Here is a 14,530-nt window from a genome sequence, read left to right on the forward strand (position 1 = left end):
TTTTTGCTGACTACAGCAAAGTCAGTAAAAACACTACAGTGAATACTATAGTATTTTTATTAATTTTTCTAGGCAAGTCAGTTAAGAACAAATTCTTATTCACAATGACGACCTAGGAACAGTGGGTTAACTGCCTTGTTCAGGGGCAGAACAGAACAGATCAGATCGGGGATTCAATCTAGCAAACTTTCAGTTACTGGCCCAATGCTCTAACCACTAGGCTACCTGCCGCCCCATAGTAGTATAGTATACTATTGTATTTTTTCTGCAGGTATTCATCACATGAATACACCCCTCAGCTCTTCTGCATGTTGTAAAGCACTGCATGATCAATGGCTCAAGCCCAGAGCATAATCATTCATTCATTGGGAGAAACAACCATGTGACTGATAAGGAAGTAGCTCACGGTCACATGTCCTCCATCTCCACTGACTTCCCTTTGCCTGTAAGGCTCCTCCCCCTCTCTCTGCTCAAGGACATGCTTCTCTCAGCCTCCTACAAACAAAGGGACAACAGCACTTCCTGAAGGAATAAATAAAATGGGGGCAGGCTCGGTATAGTGTTTCCTTGATAAGTAATGGCGTAATGAGTGGCGTTTGCAATACAAAAGGAGTGCATTAGGCCTTGGTATTGACTGCTACAGAGGTCTGTGTCCCTACAGAGGTCTGTGTCCCAGTCTCCACTGCGATCCCACTAAATCACTGGGGTAATGAAAGCCCAGAAATACACACCAGCAAACATAAAACACTGCCCAGTCTGCCCATGACCTCCAAGAGAAAAACTATTATAAAGGTAGAGAGAGATAACTATTTGCACATCGCTACAACACTGTATATAAACATAAAGTGACATTTGCAATGTCACTTTATAGAGAGAGAGAGAGAGAGAGAGAGAGAGAGAGAGAGAGAGAGAGAGAGAGAGAGAGAGAGAGAGAGAGAGAGAGAGAGAGAGAGAGAGAGAGAGAGAGAGAGAGAGAGAGAGAGAGAACGTGCAAGGGAGTGACTGGAAATGAAAGTGGGAGAGGGGTGGTGAGATTGAGAAAAATAAAGACAGAGGGAGAACAAGTTAAAGAGAGAGAGAAAGCGGGAGGGAGAGATGTCCTGCTGGATGTTTACACCTAAAGGCGTTATCTTTCCTGACTGCCTGCCCCCTTCGCCAATTCCAGCTGCAACCCAACCACCCAAACCCCTCCCCTCCCTACCCCTACCCCCATCCCCGCCCTACCTCAACCCAACCCAACCCCCTTGCATCACTCCATCCCTCCCTCCAATCCAGCCTCATCACCTTCAGAGGGTCAAAACAGCTGCAACGGGAGTCGATGCAGTTGGAATTAGAGGAGGACTGGACAGGAACGGAGGGGATGAAGAAAAGCCTTAATCAGCAGTGTTCTGTCTGTGTTGGAAAGGGGAGGGGTTGCAAGCATTCCACTTCCCTTTGTCCATTTGTGTGGAATCACTTCTTATCAAAAAGGTAGCTGGTTAACAGAGGGCAATGCGCTAGACACAGGCAGCCCAAACCACAAAAAATGTCTCTAATCTCAGAGAGTTGTCCTTACTGGTGACCCTACTTCTAATCCCAACATTTTCCATTGGTTTAGAGGGGTGGATGGCGGATCCTTCACAATGCATTTTACACGACGAAACGCTGAGAGCCTACGACGGGTTTTAAACAGATTGTCTTGGGAAGACAAGTAGTCAGCAGCCAATCTGGGTTTAACCGAGGTGTAATGGTTCATGCATCCTACATATGGACTCAAATGTTACTGACCACATCTTTCAACACAACTGAGGTTATAAACATTGAAATGTTTGGGGGGAAGGTCTGATGTTATAGAGCACAGTATGTCACAGCCTGCCACAAGCTAAGGGAGGAAACATAAAATGTACTATTTTCTCCATGTCTTATAAGTAATAGACAAAATAAGTACCACCAGTCATTTTACATTTTGTTTGTCGAATTAGATTCTGAATGGATTGTTATTCAATTATTAAAATGGACCATTATTACATGTCTGCATTGAAACAGAGAAGAAGGAAAACATGGCATATCCTGCATATTTGCTTTCTCTTTTTCCCTTCCTTCTCACTCTCTTCTCCCTCTACCTGGCCAGCATCTTCAGCCCCTCCACTACCCCAGGAGACAGACCGTCCAGCAGCAGAATCCAATGGAATAGCCAGGCCCAGCAGCTACCTCAATCCTGCAGCAGCAGCAGAATCACTTCCACTCCCAGACAGGAGCCACAGAATACCAATTCATTACTTACAAACCGCCTTTTATTCACCTTTATACACACATCCCTGATTCTCAGGGACCGAGACATTCCTAACTGACGGAGGACAGAGACAGAGTGGGCAGTGAAAGGGTGAAGCCAGGGATCGGCAGGCACACATAATAGTTCTGGATCGGAAGGGTGCCAGCTATGCAAAGAATTCTCCCTCTCCATTGGGCCAAGCACAACACAGCAGCAGTACCTCGCTTAGCATAGGCCCGCCAACCACAAAGCTAGCCAAGCAGCCAACCAGCCAGCCAGCCAACCAGCCAGCCAGCCAGCCACCCAGCCTGGCAGTGACTGAGTGAGTTAGCATTGCAGCCAGCCAGACACCCAGCTACCCAACCAGCTACCCAACAAGCCTCATTCTGAGAGCTGGGCCAAGGCTATGGTCAGTCATCAGTCCCCCCTCCCTGCTCTCTTCGCCTCCATAAAGGGACAGCAGGAGAGAAAGGGGCCTCCTTTTGTCCACTCCAGATTAGTCAACACAGGGGGAGGGCCAAGACTGAGAGAAGAGGACATTTGATTTCTCCTTAGAGCATAACTGAGCATAACGCAATATCTGTAGATAGCAAACAGTGTTTTTAGCAGGAGCATTTATCAGGATAGAAAGACTTGCACAAAGCAACTTCCTCCCACAGTTTTCTATTCAACTCTTTCCAGTAAACATACGGCGAGGCCAAATGAAGAAAGGCCAAATGTCAACATTTGGCTTAAAAGTTACCAGTCCCTATTTGAGGCCAATCAAAAAACACAACCCTCTATCATAAAACTCAAACCGGTCACTTCACAACATATAGGACAACATACAATTGTGGTTCAGTCTGACCGTGTATGTGGTCCCAAACGTTCCATTTACTGAAAACGGACACGCTTTTATTCCAAGCCTGGTCAATTTACATGAAACCTTGAAGAAAGGCAAATAACAGATCAGCTCAGCTAAACCCAGCCTACTTAACCCTGGCTACTTAACCCAGCCTACTTAACCCAGCCTATACAACACAGCGTAACCTATAGCCAAACCCAGCTAAACCCAGCCTACTTAACACAGCCTATTCAACACAGCGTAATCTATAGCCAAACCCAGCTAAACCCAGTCCAGCTCAGCCCAGCTAGACACAGCCAGGGTCAACCCAACCAAGCCCAGCCCAGCCAAACCACACCGTGTCTTACTTCTCTGGCCCTATCCACACGGCCCAACCATGGTAATCCCAGCTCAGCTCAGCCCAATCCCACCCCACCCAGCCTTGTACTACATAATGTCTTACCTCTCGTTGCTTCTCCATCTCAGCCTGCAGGACCTGCTTGGCTACCTCGAGGTCCTGGAGCCTGACCCTCATCTCCTCGTTCTCCTGCTCCAGACGGCCCCTCTTCTTCTCCACAGAGTCCAACTCGTTGTGCAGCCGGATGGACACGTCTTTAGCCACCTGTAGTCCAAAGATGGAGACGAGAGAGAGAAGACATGAGGGAGGGTGGTCAACATCAGAGGTTCATTGAGAAGCATGATCCACAATGCCATGGTCCAGAGTCATACTAAATGACTTTATGAATGCCCTTAATAAATTGTGATTTGTTTCCAGTATGACCATATACACACTGAGTGTACAAAACATTAGCAGCCCCTTTTTGCCCTCAGAACAACCTCAATTCGTCGGGGGAATGGGCTCTACAAGTTGTTGAATGCGTTCTACAGGGATGCTGGCACATGCTGACTCCAATGCTTGCAAACGGTTGTGTCAATTGTCTCAAGGCTTAAAAATCCTTCGCTAACCTGTCTCCTCGCCTTCATCTACACTGATGGAAGTGCATTTAACAGATGGCATCAATAAGGAATCATAGCTTTCACCTGGACCTGGTCAAATCAAATCAAATGTTATTGGTCACATACACATGGTTAGCAGATGTTAATGCGAGTGTAGTGAAATGCGTGTGCTTCTAGTTCCGACAGTGCAGTAATATCTAACAAGTAATCTAACCATTCCCCAACAACTACCTAATACACACAAATCTAAAGTGAATGAGAATACGTACATATAAGTATATGGATGGTCAGTCTACGTCATGGAAAGAGTGTTCTTAATGTTTTGTCCACTCAGTGTATATGGGTAAGTAAAATATGTCTCTCTGCTGATGGTGTATTCACAGCACAGTAACAAATGACACCATACTGTAACTTATCATTAATGTGTTCCAGTATTTTATTTAATGTGTTCCAGTATTATCATTAATGTGTTCCAGTATTATCACCAATGTGTTCCAGTATTATCACTAATGTGTTCCAGTATTATCCCTAATCTGTTCCAGTATTATCATTAATGTGTTCCAGTATTATCATTAATGTGTTCCAGTATTATCATTAATGTGTTCCAGTATTGTCATTAATGTGTTCCAGTATTATCATGAATGTGTTCCAGTATGATCACTAATGTGTTCCAGTATTATCCCTAATCTGTTCCAGTACATTCACTAATGTGTTCCAGTATCATGATTAATGTGTTCCAGTACTATCACTAATGTGTTCCAGTATCATCACTAATACGGGTAGGAGTGGAGTAGAGCAGAGACCAGCTTACATCATCATGTGTTGACATGTTGCTACAGAACAAGACTGTTATTAAGGCTGATCTTCTTAAAGTTGGATATAGGTTCCCCTGAGGGGTAGGAAGAGCATTACATGCAGTTGGGGATCAACACAGACACTATCCAGATGAGGATATGATGTTCTGCTGGGCCAACAACAACTTGTGTGTGTGTGTTTGTGTGTGTGTGTGTGTGTGTGTGTTTGTGTGTGTGTGTGTGTGTGTGTGTGTGTGTGTGTGTGTGTGTGTGTGTGTGTGTGTGTGTGTGTGTGTGTGTGTGTGTGTGTGTGTGTGTGTGTGTGTGTGTGTGTGTGTGTGTGTGTGTGTGTGTTCCTGTTTGACTGTATATCACCAGGGCACTGACAGGATGTTCAATCCAAATGCAAATCCAGCTGTCTGGTTTTAATTGTTTATAATGAAAGGAGGTGACATGTCAAGGGGTGCTCTATTCATTCCATAGACAGGAAACACATCCAAAACATCTGAGTGGATTGTCATATTGATGTCAATTGTGCTGAAAGCATTGTATCATTCAAAATGGTAATATAACATAATGATATCTAATGCATAATCTGATTATTATTATTTAATGTTCTCTCTCTATTTTTCTACCTCTGCAACGTCATAGCATGGGATGGGAGTCTTTTGGTGCAGTGTGGAGTGGGGTACAGTGCTGATCTCATTAAAGGAGGAAGGGGGTCAGAGCAAACAGGGCTTCTGTGTGTGTGTGTGCGAATATGTTTGAATATGTGTGTGCGTGCGTGCGTCTGTGTGTTTGTTTGTGTGTGCGAGTGCATGCACGTGTGTCACAATTGGGGTATTCTCTCTGGCCCTATAACCAGAGCCAATGTGCAGCTGGGAACCACAATGCCCCTCTGTGCTGCACACTCTGAGAGTGGACCAACCGACCAATTCCCCATCATGCTCAAATTCATCTCTCTCTCTCTCTCTCTCTCTCTCACAGACTTTCTCTTTCTATCTCTTCTTGCACCTCTTTTTTCGGTCTTCCCCTCCTTCTCTCATTCTGCCCCGGCCCCTCCCTCTCTCTTCTCCATACTTTATAAGGTAGAAAAGTACATGCAGAGAGACGGACTGCATGGCCAAATCAATGCTCCCTTTCATTAGCGTTCTGGGAAGGTTCCAGGTTATGTTTTTAGACTGCCGGTATATGGCGATCGGGCCCCTTCACAGTAAACAACAGTCTGTATTAACGGCCTGTTAACTTACTACATCTACAGGATTCCCTTCTCCCTCTTGCTGTTCAGCCTCTTTCCATACACTTTCTTGTCTGCCTTCGCCTGGATTTCAGCACTCCGTGGGTGAAGTTTCCCCTAGATACAGATCTAGGATCAGCTTCCCAGCCCCAACCCCTAACCTTAACCATTATTGAAAAAAAAAAGAAAAGAAAACTGAATCAAGATCAGTGTCTAGGTTCACCGTACTAGCGGTTTTAGCATTGGTGAGAGGGGTTCCAGCTGGAAAGCTAGAGGACGTGAATGGCATACAGAGGAGAGGAGAGAAGGTCTTGCAGGACTGGTACATTATAGTCAAGTCCCAGCCTTCAGACTCCTAACGTCGATCCTATCCACACCCGGCACTTGGACACACATACCAAATTAAAGAGAGACATTCACCCATCAAACGGGTCTCTTTCACATGTTTTTGTGGGTGAGTGTGTGTGTGATAGAGAATATTTTGCATCTCTGAGGGTGGGTTCGTTGGTGTGTGTTTGTGTGTGTGTGTACGCGCACATGTGTGTGCCTGCATGGGAGTGTGTGAGTGTGTGTGCCTGCATGGGAGTGTGAGTGTGTGTGTGTGTGTGTGTGTGTGTGTGTGTGTGTGTGTGTGTGTGTGTGTGTGTGTGTGTGTGTGTGTGTGTGTGTGCTGAAGCAGCACCCTGTTCCCCTTCTGATCCTTCCTGTCAGCATTGGCACAGCTGTTCCTCCACACGCCTTTTAACAATGACTTCCCTGTACATTTTATCATCGCCGTTTTGCATGTTGGCAGTACGCACAGGAGGGGGGAGTGTGTAAAGCATCGGCCATGTCTGTGTCCCAATTGGCATCATCTGCCCTACGTAGTGCACTACTTTTGACTAGGGCCCATAGCCAAGGCCTTACTGTACATAACCTTGGAGAGATATTGTATTTTCTACTTAAATGAGCTAAGAAGTGCTTACAAAGGAGAGCATACTCTATGAAAGCATTGAGTATTTACCATCTAGCTTAGACATTTAATGATAGGATCTAGTATTGCAGTATCAGCTAACAGGCTCAGCCATCTAGTTGTTATCCTTCCTGTTGCAGCCTCTAGAAACTGAAAATAATCATCTTCTTCCCTTCTGTCTATCTATAAAAGGCTCTTTAGCAGTGAAAGAGCAGACCCCTGCACGACAGTTGTTTAGTGGTTACAAAATAATCCACATGGTGGGCATCCACACACGCTCCGTCTAGTGCCGTGCTGAGCAGGCACAGGGACAAAAATACTTCCTGATACTCCTCGAGCCAGCCAATCGGCTCTCTGATCCGGGCGTGTCTGGCTGACACATGGAGACGGTTTCTATTGGTATCTCCAGGATGCTGCTGTTACTGCAGCCCAGACGTTATCTGCTGCTGAGAGAGGGATGGAGAGAGGGAGATAGAGGAGAGAGAGGGAATCCACCCTCTCTCTCTCTCTCTCTCTCCCTCTATCTCAACAACCCCTACTTTCCTTCCCTATATGTCACATCACGCCATACTGCAACTCGGCTGTTGCTATGCAGGAGTGCACAGAGGTTAAGCCCACTCATCCTATATATGTGAAGTTAAGAGGGGGAAGGATATGGTATCTTTCACACCCCACCCCATCACAGATCACAGGCAATGTGTGAGAGACTGTGCCTTTGACTAGAAATAAAAGACCTCAGTCAGTTTCCCCAGCAAACAATGACGGTAGCATCATAACATCCAGGCTGGGAGAGATGTTGTTAATGGAATGTTTATGGAATGAAAAGGCTAGCTGCCCTGAATAAAATCCACTGACCCAGACAGTGTAATGAGAGACTGATTCTATATCATACTGGTATCTACTGTATATCCCTCAGCACATTTCCATTGTCATGGAAGACCTCACTGTTTTCCATTTCCTATGTGTCATAGCTCTGGAATTAGGACAGTGGGTCAGAAAGGACAGGAAGTGACAAGGAGAATCCCACGACCATCTCCAGATGTCACACACACACACACGCACACACACACACACACACACACACACACACACACACACACACACACACACACACACACACACACACACACACACACACACACACACACACACACACACACACACACACACACACACACACACACACGTACACACACTCGTACTCGCACGCAAAAATGCATGCATTGCACATTCACGCCCCTCCCCCTGCGGAGCGCTGAAGAGCAGAATGCAACAGGAAGTGGGAACAGCTCACTGTGTATGTCACAAGGGAACAAGGACTTAGGAGAGAGAGCAATAATTATGTTAAGCCAATTTAAAGTATAGCCCTACTGCTACAGCCCTATCAGCTTACAGTATGCTATTTTATGTGATCACGTTGGTTGAGTACTGTGTGACTAATAAAGACTGACCATAGCCACAAAGTAGTTATTTTCGTCTAAGGAACCTACCTACCCCAATGTGTTGAAACGACCTGTATTTACTGAATGTGCCTAACATACATAATACATACTAACTGTTCAATAACTCATTGCTGTGCCACAAAGACAAAGTAGTGTGTTCTTGCTGACAAGCAGAAGAAGGTCTACAATGGCTGGTAAAGGACAGGTCTCAAATATCACCTGGAATACAGCCCAAATCCTCTCAAACATGTCAAGACACATTTCCTTCCCCCAGTGCTTGGTTGGTGCGTGAATACGCCTTACTATCTGAGAACACCGGCCTCACGGTTAGAGGAACTCAGTTTGAAGGGAGTCTGGAGTGCATGGGAGTGTTAAAACCCAGTGTGAGGGAAGAGGGTTGAGAAATTTGATCTGGTTTAGTTGGTAGCCGGCAGAAACAATCAGGTATGTGTTGAGTGACTGGCCCTAGCTGTTTAAGAATACGGAGAGGGAGACGGAGAGGGGAGGCCGAGGAAGCCGGGGTCACATCCCTGTGGTTTGTTTTTGGTTTCCTGTGTTAATGGCCTTCTTTGACTGGCTTCCCCCTGGCCCGTTGAGCCCTGCGCCCACCCGCTGCGCCCCGATTGGCTGCTGAGGACTTAACTCGGGAGCGACACCAAATCCTTATTCCCCAGAGTCAGCACAGACGGCCGGCACAAAGGCACAATATTACCTCGCCAGAAAGAAGGGACACTTTTTTTCACCTGTTTCTTTCTTTCTCTTTAAAAAAAAAAAGATATACAAATGGACTGTTTTTAGTGAGGGACAGCAGGAACAGGGCCTGCCTTCAGGGGATGACATCATTACCCTCTCCCCCCCCCTCTATTCCCTCCTTCCTCGACTCCTGAGAAAGACCACATTGTGCTTCTGTCACATGGATCACAGAGGGCTGTGAATTTGGGATGTGTAACCACAGCCTCAGTTCAGTAGGAAGACCAACAACCCGCAATGTCTCCATTAACAAGAAATCCCATCAATGGTGTGTGAATGTATGCATTTAAAGCCAAATGTAACCTTTGTCCTTTGACTTGTTATGTCATACCCCCCTTCTTTGAATTTTCTGAAAATCTGCAAAGACCTAAATGCTAGCAATTACCCAAAGTTCAGTCTCTCGTCAAGTTCTGTTTGTGTTACTGACATATACGATGTATGCATAGCCTTACACACAGACACACACACATAATCTTGGCTGCCCATCGAAAGTCGATGAAGGCATACACACACACACTCTCCATTCCAGATTCACCTTGACGTCCTGCTCCAGGGTACGGATGAGCTCCCCATCCACCTGTCCCGTCTGGGCCACGCGGAGGCTGCGTCTCTCGGCCTTGCGGAGGCGGTACTGCAAAATGCGGCAGGTCTTGTTGGCCTGCTCAAACTGCTGCCTCAGCTCCTGCAGCTGGTACACATCCTCCTCCATGTACATGTCCCTCATCTCCAACATCTCCGAGCGCAGCTCCTCCATCTCATCCTGGGGAGAGAGGGTCGGGGGAAGGGTGGAGGAGAAGAGAGTTGAGAATGGTAGAAAATGGTCTTGATGAGCTAGTGCCATCCTTAGACTCCTTATAATAATGATTATAGGGACTGTCTCAGCATCAGATCACCAGTCATCTTCAACACCCCCTTCATTAGTGTTTCCTTAGCAGGGTGTGTATCATCATCTCAAACTCAGTAGGCCTTTCCTGCAGTCAAATTACCTAGTGGCCTCATGGGTGGAATGTTATTAATCATTTTCATAATTTCATAATTAATCATTTTTGGGGGGTTTAAAGCTGAATGAAAATCCGGTGTTTCCATGTCAAACGGTTTTGTTATATTTCTGGGATGTATTTAACGTGTAATATTGGGATGCAAACTCAAAATTAAATACATTACAACTCGATATCTGACATGGTACAGGTGTCTTCTTTTTTAAAGCCCATAACCATGTTTGTGAGGTGTATACTTTCGTTTTAAAGGAGATATGCTGATTTAGCCCATTGCAGTAAGAATGTAGCTTTAACAACCCCATTGCCTACATAACCACTGCAGGGGCGAACCAGCGCAGAACACAGATTAATACAGAGCTGAACTTTGCCCACCTGATAGAAAGGTGTATAATAACAATTGCAAGGTATGATTTAAATCAAACTCAAAAAGCCTTCCTAGAATTCCCTACTACTACTTACATAACAACACGGTTGAAGAGGCATTAGCCCAAATCCTACAACCCCCCTGACAGAGGCGTAGTAATAAGGCAGATCAAGTATTTATAAGGGTGGTGGTGGGAGAAGTGTGTAGTAGTAAATAGAAGTCTTTTATCGCATTGCTAATATGCCGAGAGGGCTGCCAGGGGGAATGTGGGTCACTCACTGCAGAGCGCGTCACGTGGTGCGGCCCCGGTATAAACAATGGTGTGTGGAGTGAGTAAAGACAGTGGGCGCTCTCGACTGCAGCATCTGCACGACGCAGGCTACCCCCCAAAAAACAGCTGCGCTAGTCAGACAGGCGTGCCGACGACCAGCGAGAGAAAGCATGGGATAAATAAATAAAGATGTTGCGCTCTAGTACTACTCTGGCTGCACGAATGACCTGATTTTTTACGCATAATTAAACTTAAGAAAAAGGATGTGGCACCCCATGGCTGTTTATGGTAATTAACCAGTAAGATGGATTTGATGATTATGGTCTGAAATGAACCAAAACCTTACATGAGTGTTATTGTTGTGGGGGTGTGTATTACACATTCATGCACAGTGGACTGTCCGAATAAACTGCCTTCTTTTGAAGGGCCATCTTAGATGGCCACCAAATAGCCTAGTAGTCTATGTACACCATAATAATCTTAATATTGCTGTCCCAGACCAGTTAAATATTAAATAAAATGTACTAGTAGTAGCCTAGAAGTTGTTTGGATAAACCGTTATGTTGCGCAGGCCTGTAGGGTAATCCAATGAATTATTGAACCAATTGTCTCCGTGACGCATGTCAATGTTTTTTTTAAATTTGATTTAACCTTTATTTAACTAGGCAAGCCAGTTAAGAACCAATTCTTATATACAATGACGGCCTACATGTAAAGCCCCCCGGCCTTGATAATATTGTTTCACAAAATACAATTAGTTAAGCTGTTTTAACCAGGTCACTGTAACCCTCCAGCGCGTAATGGATGGGCGCACTACAACCACCTGCATGTCCGACCACCTCTGATGTTTTGGCCATTCACCACCTGACCATCATGAGCAGTGAACACAACAGCTGAGGCAACATTGATAATGAAGTCCGAAATAACACCGACCAACCCTGAAGTCTCGGTGTCTTCAAATGGTGATATTTTGTTGTTGTTTTTGACAAGAGGGAGGAGGGGGTAATCAATTATGCACTCAAGATGTTGTTGACTATGTGGCCAATTTGGGTTTGCATGGATTGCCCTGCTTTTATCCTGAAGTGCAGAACAGTGATTATGCATAAATATATTAGGTTTTGTTTTTGATGATCCAATTAAAATAGTTTCTCCGGAACCATCTCTTACAGAACTGTTATTGGAGAGATGTTTTAAAATAATGTTAATTAAAAAAAAAATGTAAAACCTTTTCACTTTCACAAATGAGAGCAAACAGAGGGAGGAATGTCTGTAGCAAATCAGTAAAAAATATGCTTACTTTTAGGTAATCGTTTTCTGATCTCAGTTCCTCGATTTCCCGGACAAATTCTTCATGCATGCCATCCATGAACTCTTCTGTCAGGTCGGAGAAAGCCAGGGATGTGCTGGCAGGCACCCGGCTGTCGAACGAGGTGAGAGACCGTTCATCCCCCGGAGAAATGCTCCCCTCCCCGGTCTCCACTCCAAATGAGAGTCGGTCCTTATCTACGGGGGTCTTGGCATGATGGTCACCACGAGTACCCCTATCCAGCGGTCCATCTCCGCAGTCCCTGCTCGGTTTCTCGCCCTCGGGCCCCACGCCTCGGCTGCTGGATTCGGTGTCACTACTCAGAGCATCGGTGGAGAGTTTATTCTCCTCCGAGGCGCAATCGGAGATCTCGGAACTGCTATCCGTTGGCGACAGCTTGCCCGCGGCGCAACCAGAGTCTTTGCTCAGGTCGTCTGAGGCGTTGCTTGCATCGGACACCTTCTTCCGACCACCTTTCATCGATTTACTGCCGCTCTTCTGGGCACTGGCAACCGATAGTGTGGATTTCCCCGGCAGTTTTCCTTTCTCTGATTTGGTGTCTTTTCCGCTACCTGGACTACGCCTGGACACCCGGCTGCCTAAATGTATGGATCCTGGTTTAACGCTCAGTGTTGGTGTACCGATGCCTCCCCGGATCTTGGTGAGGGACCATCCAGGCACATCCTTGGGTCTGGCGGGTGATGGAGCCCGGTTGATTTTTTTCTTCTCGTTCACTTGGATGGACTGCACTACGGGCTGTTGCTCGAACTGGTGCTGTTGTTGGGGCTGCGCCTGCCCGCTGTTGGCGTTCTCCGTCCCGCTTTCCATTTTGTGCCTGTGTCTCCTTTCCTTGGGCGAGACAAAGTGAGTTGGCGAATGAACATCAGCCTTTGTCTTTGTCATTCATTCCGCTTTGACAACTACAGAAAGAAGAAACGAAACCCCTATCAGAAGAGGTAGAAGTTGATATTTGTCTCACAACTGCAAACAAATACACTGTAGCAATCGCGAATAAGCCGGATGCAGCAGCGTAGAAAGATAGGAACTGCAAGAAGTAACACGTTGTAATTATGTTTTCCAGGTTTTAGGATGACTTTCGTTTAGGTTTTTGCCCGTCTTCTACTTATCTTGCATTAAGCGACTCTCTCGCCGGCGCGGTTTGAAGTGGTAGGAACAGTGGCAGTGTGCTCCGGGGGTTTATTTCTCCGCCCAGCTAGCTGTTCTGTCTGTGACGAATTGTTATCTGGAAACTCAGCATCACTTGGAGCTCTCTGCTGCCACCCAGACATGCAGATCGTTTCAAGAAGCACAAGTGAGACTACAATAAAACTAGGATGCATATAGGCTTACTACAAACATAGGCTATAGGCTGCCTATTTAATTCAGAATCAAACTCTATTTGGACAGTCAACTGTACAGGGTCTAATACGCAGTACTTAATTTGTAGATCGGGAGGTACCGGGATGTACCGAAACAAAATGTTTTAAATGTAACCTTTATTTAACTAGTCGAGTCAGTTAAGAACAAATTCTTATTTACAATGACGGCCTACACCGGCCAAACACGGACGACGCTGGGCCACTTGTGCGCCCTATGGGACTCCCAGTCACGGCCAGTTGTGATACAGCCTGGATGTACTCTTGAAAGTTGTAATAGTAGAATGCACAAGGTGCAATTTCGAAATTAGGTAGTGCATCATCAGTTCCTCTTGTCGTGTTAGTAATTGCATACCTTAGAGATCTATTTATAACTTGTCAGAAATGTTCAGATCAACTAGCCCATGTCAGCTAAAGTTTTTTTTATTTGTATTTGTATTTATTAAGGCTCCCCATCAGCTGCTGGCAAGGCAGCAGCTACTCTTCCTGGGGTCCAGCAACATTTTAGCCCATAGTATTGTTGTAATTTGTTTTGCCACTGAAATATCACACGAATACAAGTTAGACATGGCACAATGTATAGAATTACAAGAAAATTTGCTTTAAAACTCCAACATTTTCTTTGTTCCTCAATGCTGGAAAAGTTTGGGAACCCCTGCTATGAGGAAATAAATGATGAAGTGCAACTCCGGAGAGGTGAGAGGTGCAGGCGGATGTCTCTCAGAGCAGAGAGGGAGAGAGGTCATAGAAAGTGAATCTCATTCTAGTCCTGTGAGAGATAGAGGCTCGGCTTCTCACACAGTCACTGCCACGCATTGGTCTCAAACATAGCTTACAATGTTGTGCAAACCATAAGCCCGGGCCGGATCAACGGTTATAGAACATGTTTACTCGTTGCTATGTTAGCATCGCTATTTATGAACATAGTTTCCTCTCAGGAGACATTATTTGGCTCCATGTGCATTTCTCCCGACCTGCAGGCAAATGACATCAGCATTATTTTCACTGA

The 14,530-nt window shown here is 45.7% G+C and overlaps 1 protein-coding gene and 1 long non-coding RNA gene across 5 annotated transcripts in view; one reads left to right on the top strand and one right to left on the bottom strand.

Moving 5' to 3' along the window:
* The window catches only part of LOC129830297 (uncharacterized), a 63,824-nt gene extending 53,447 nt beyond the window's left edge, over window positions 1-10,377 (top strand). The window contains exon 2 of the long non-coding RNA XR_008755512.1: window positions 2,111-10,377. This is a non-coding gene — a long non-coding RNA (uncharacterized LOC129830297). The remainder of the gene's footprint in view (window positions 1-2,110) is intronic.
* Window positions 1-13,385, bottom strand: part of LOC129830296 (protein SOGA1-like) — a 79,743-nt gene extending 66,358 nt beyond the window's left edge. For all 4 annotated transcript variants that reach the window (XM_055892770.1, XM_055892773.1, XM_055892772.1 and 1 more), the window contains exons 1-3: window positions 12,137-13,385; window positions 9,742-9,966; window positions 3,538-3,696 (exon numbers count right to left, since the gene is read on the bottom strand). In XM_055892770.1, the coding sequence (XP_055748745.1) occupies window positions 3,538-3,696; window positions 9,742-9,966; window positions 12,137-13,048 (1,296 nt within the window). In that variant the 5' untranslated portion in view covers window positions 13,049-13,385. The remainder of the gene's footprint in view (window positions 1-3,537; window positions 3,697-9,741; window positions 9,967-12,136) is intronic.
* Window positions 13,386-14,530: the final 1,145 nt, after the last annotated feature.

This window comes from Salvelinus fontinalis, chromosome 31 (genome assembly GCF_029448725.1).
Source record: "Salvelinus fontinalis isolate EN_2023a chromosome 31, ASM2944872v1, whole genome shotgun sequence".
Lineage (NCBI taxonomy): Eukaryota > Metazoa > Chordata > Actinopteri > Salmoniformes > Salmonidae > Salvelinus > Salvelinus fontinalis.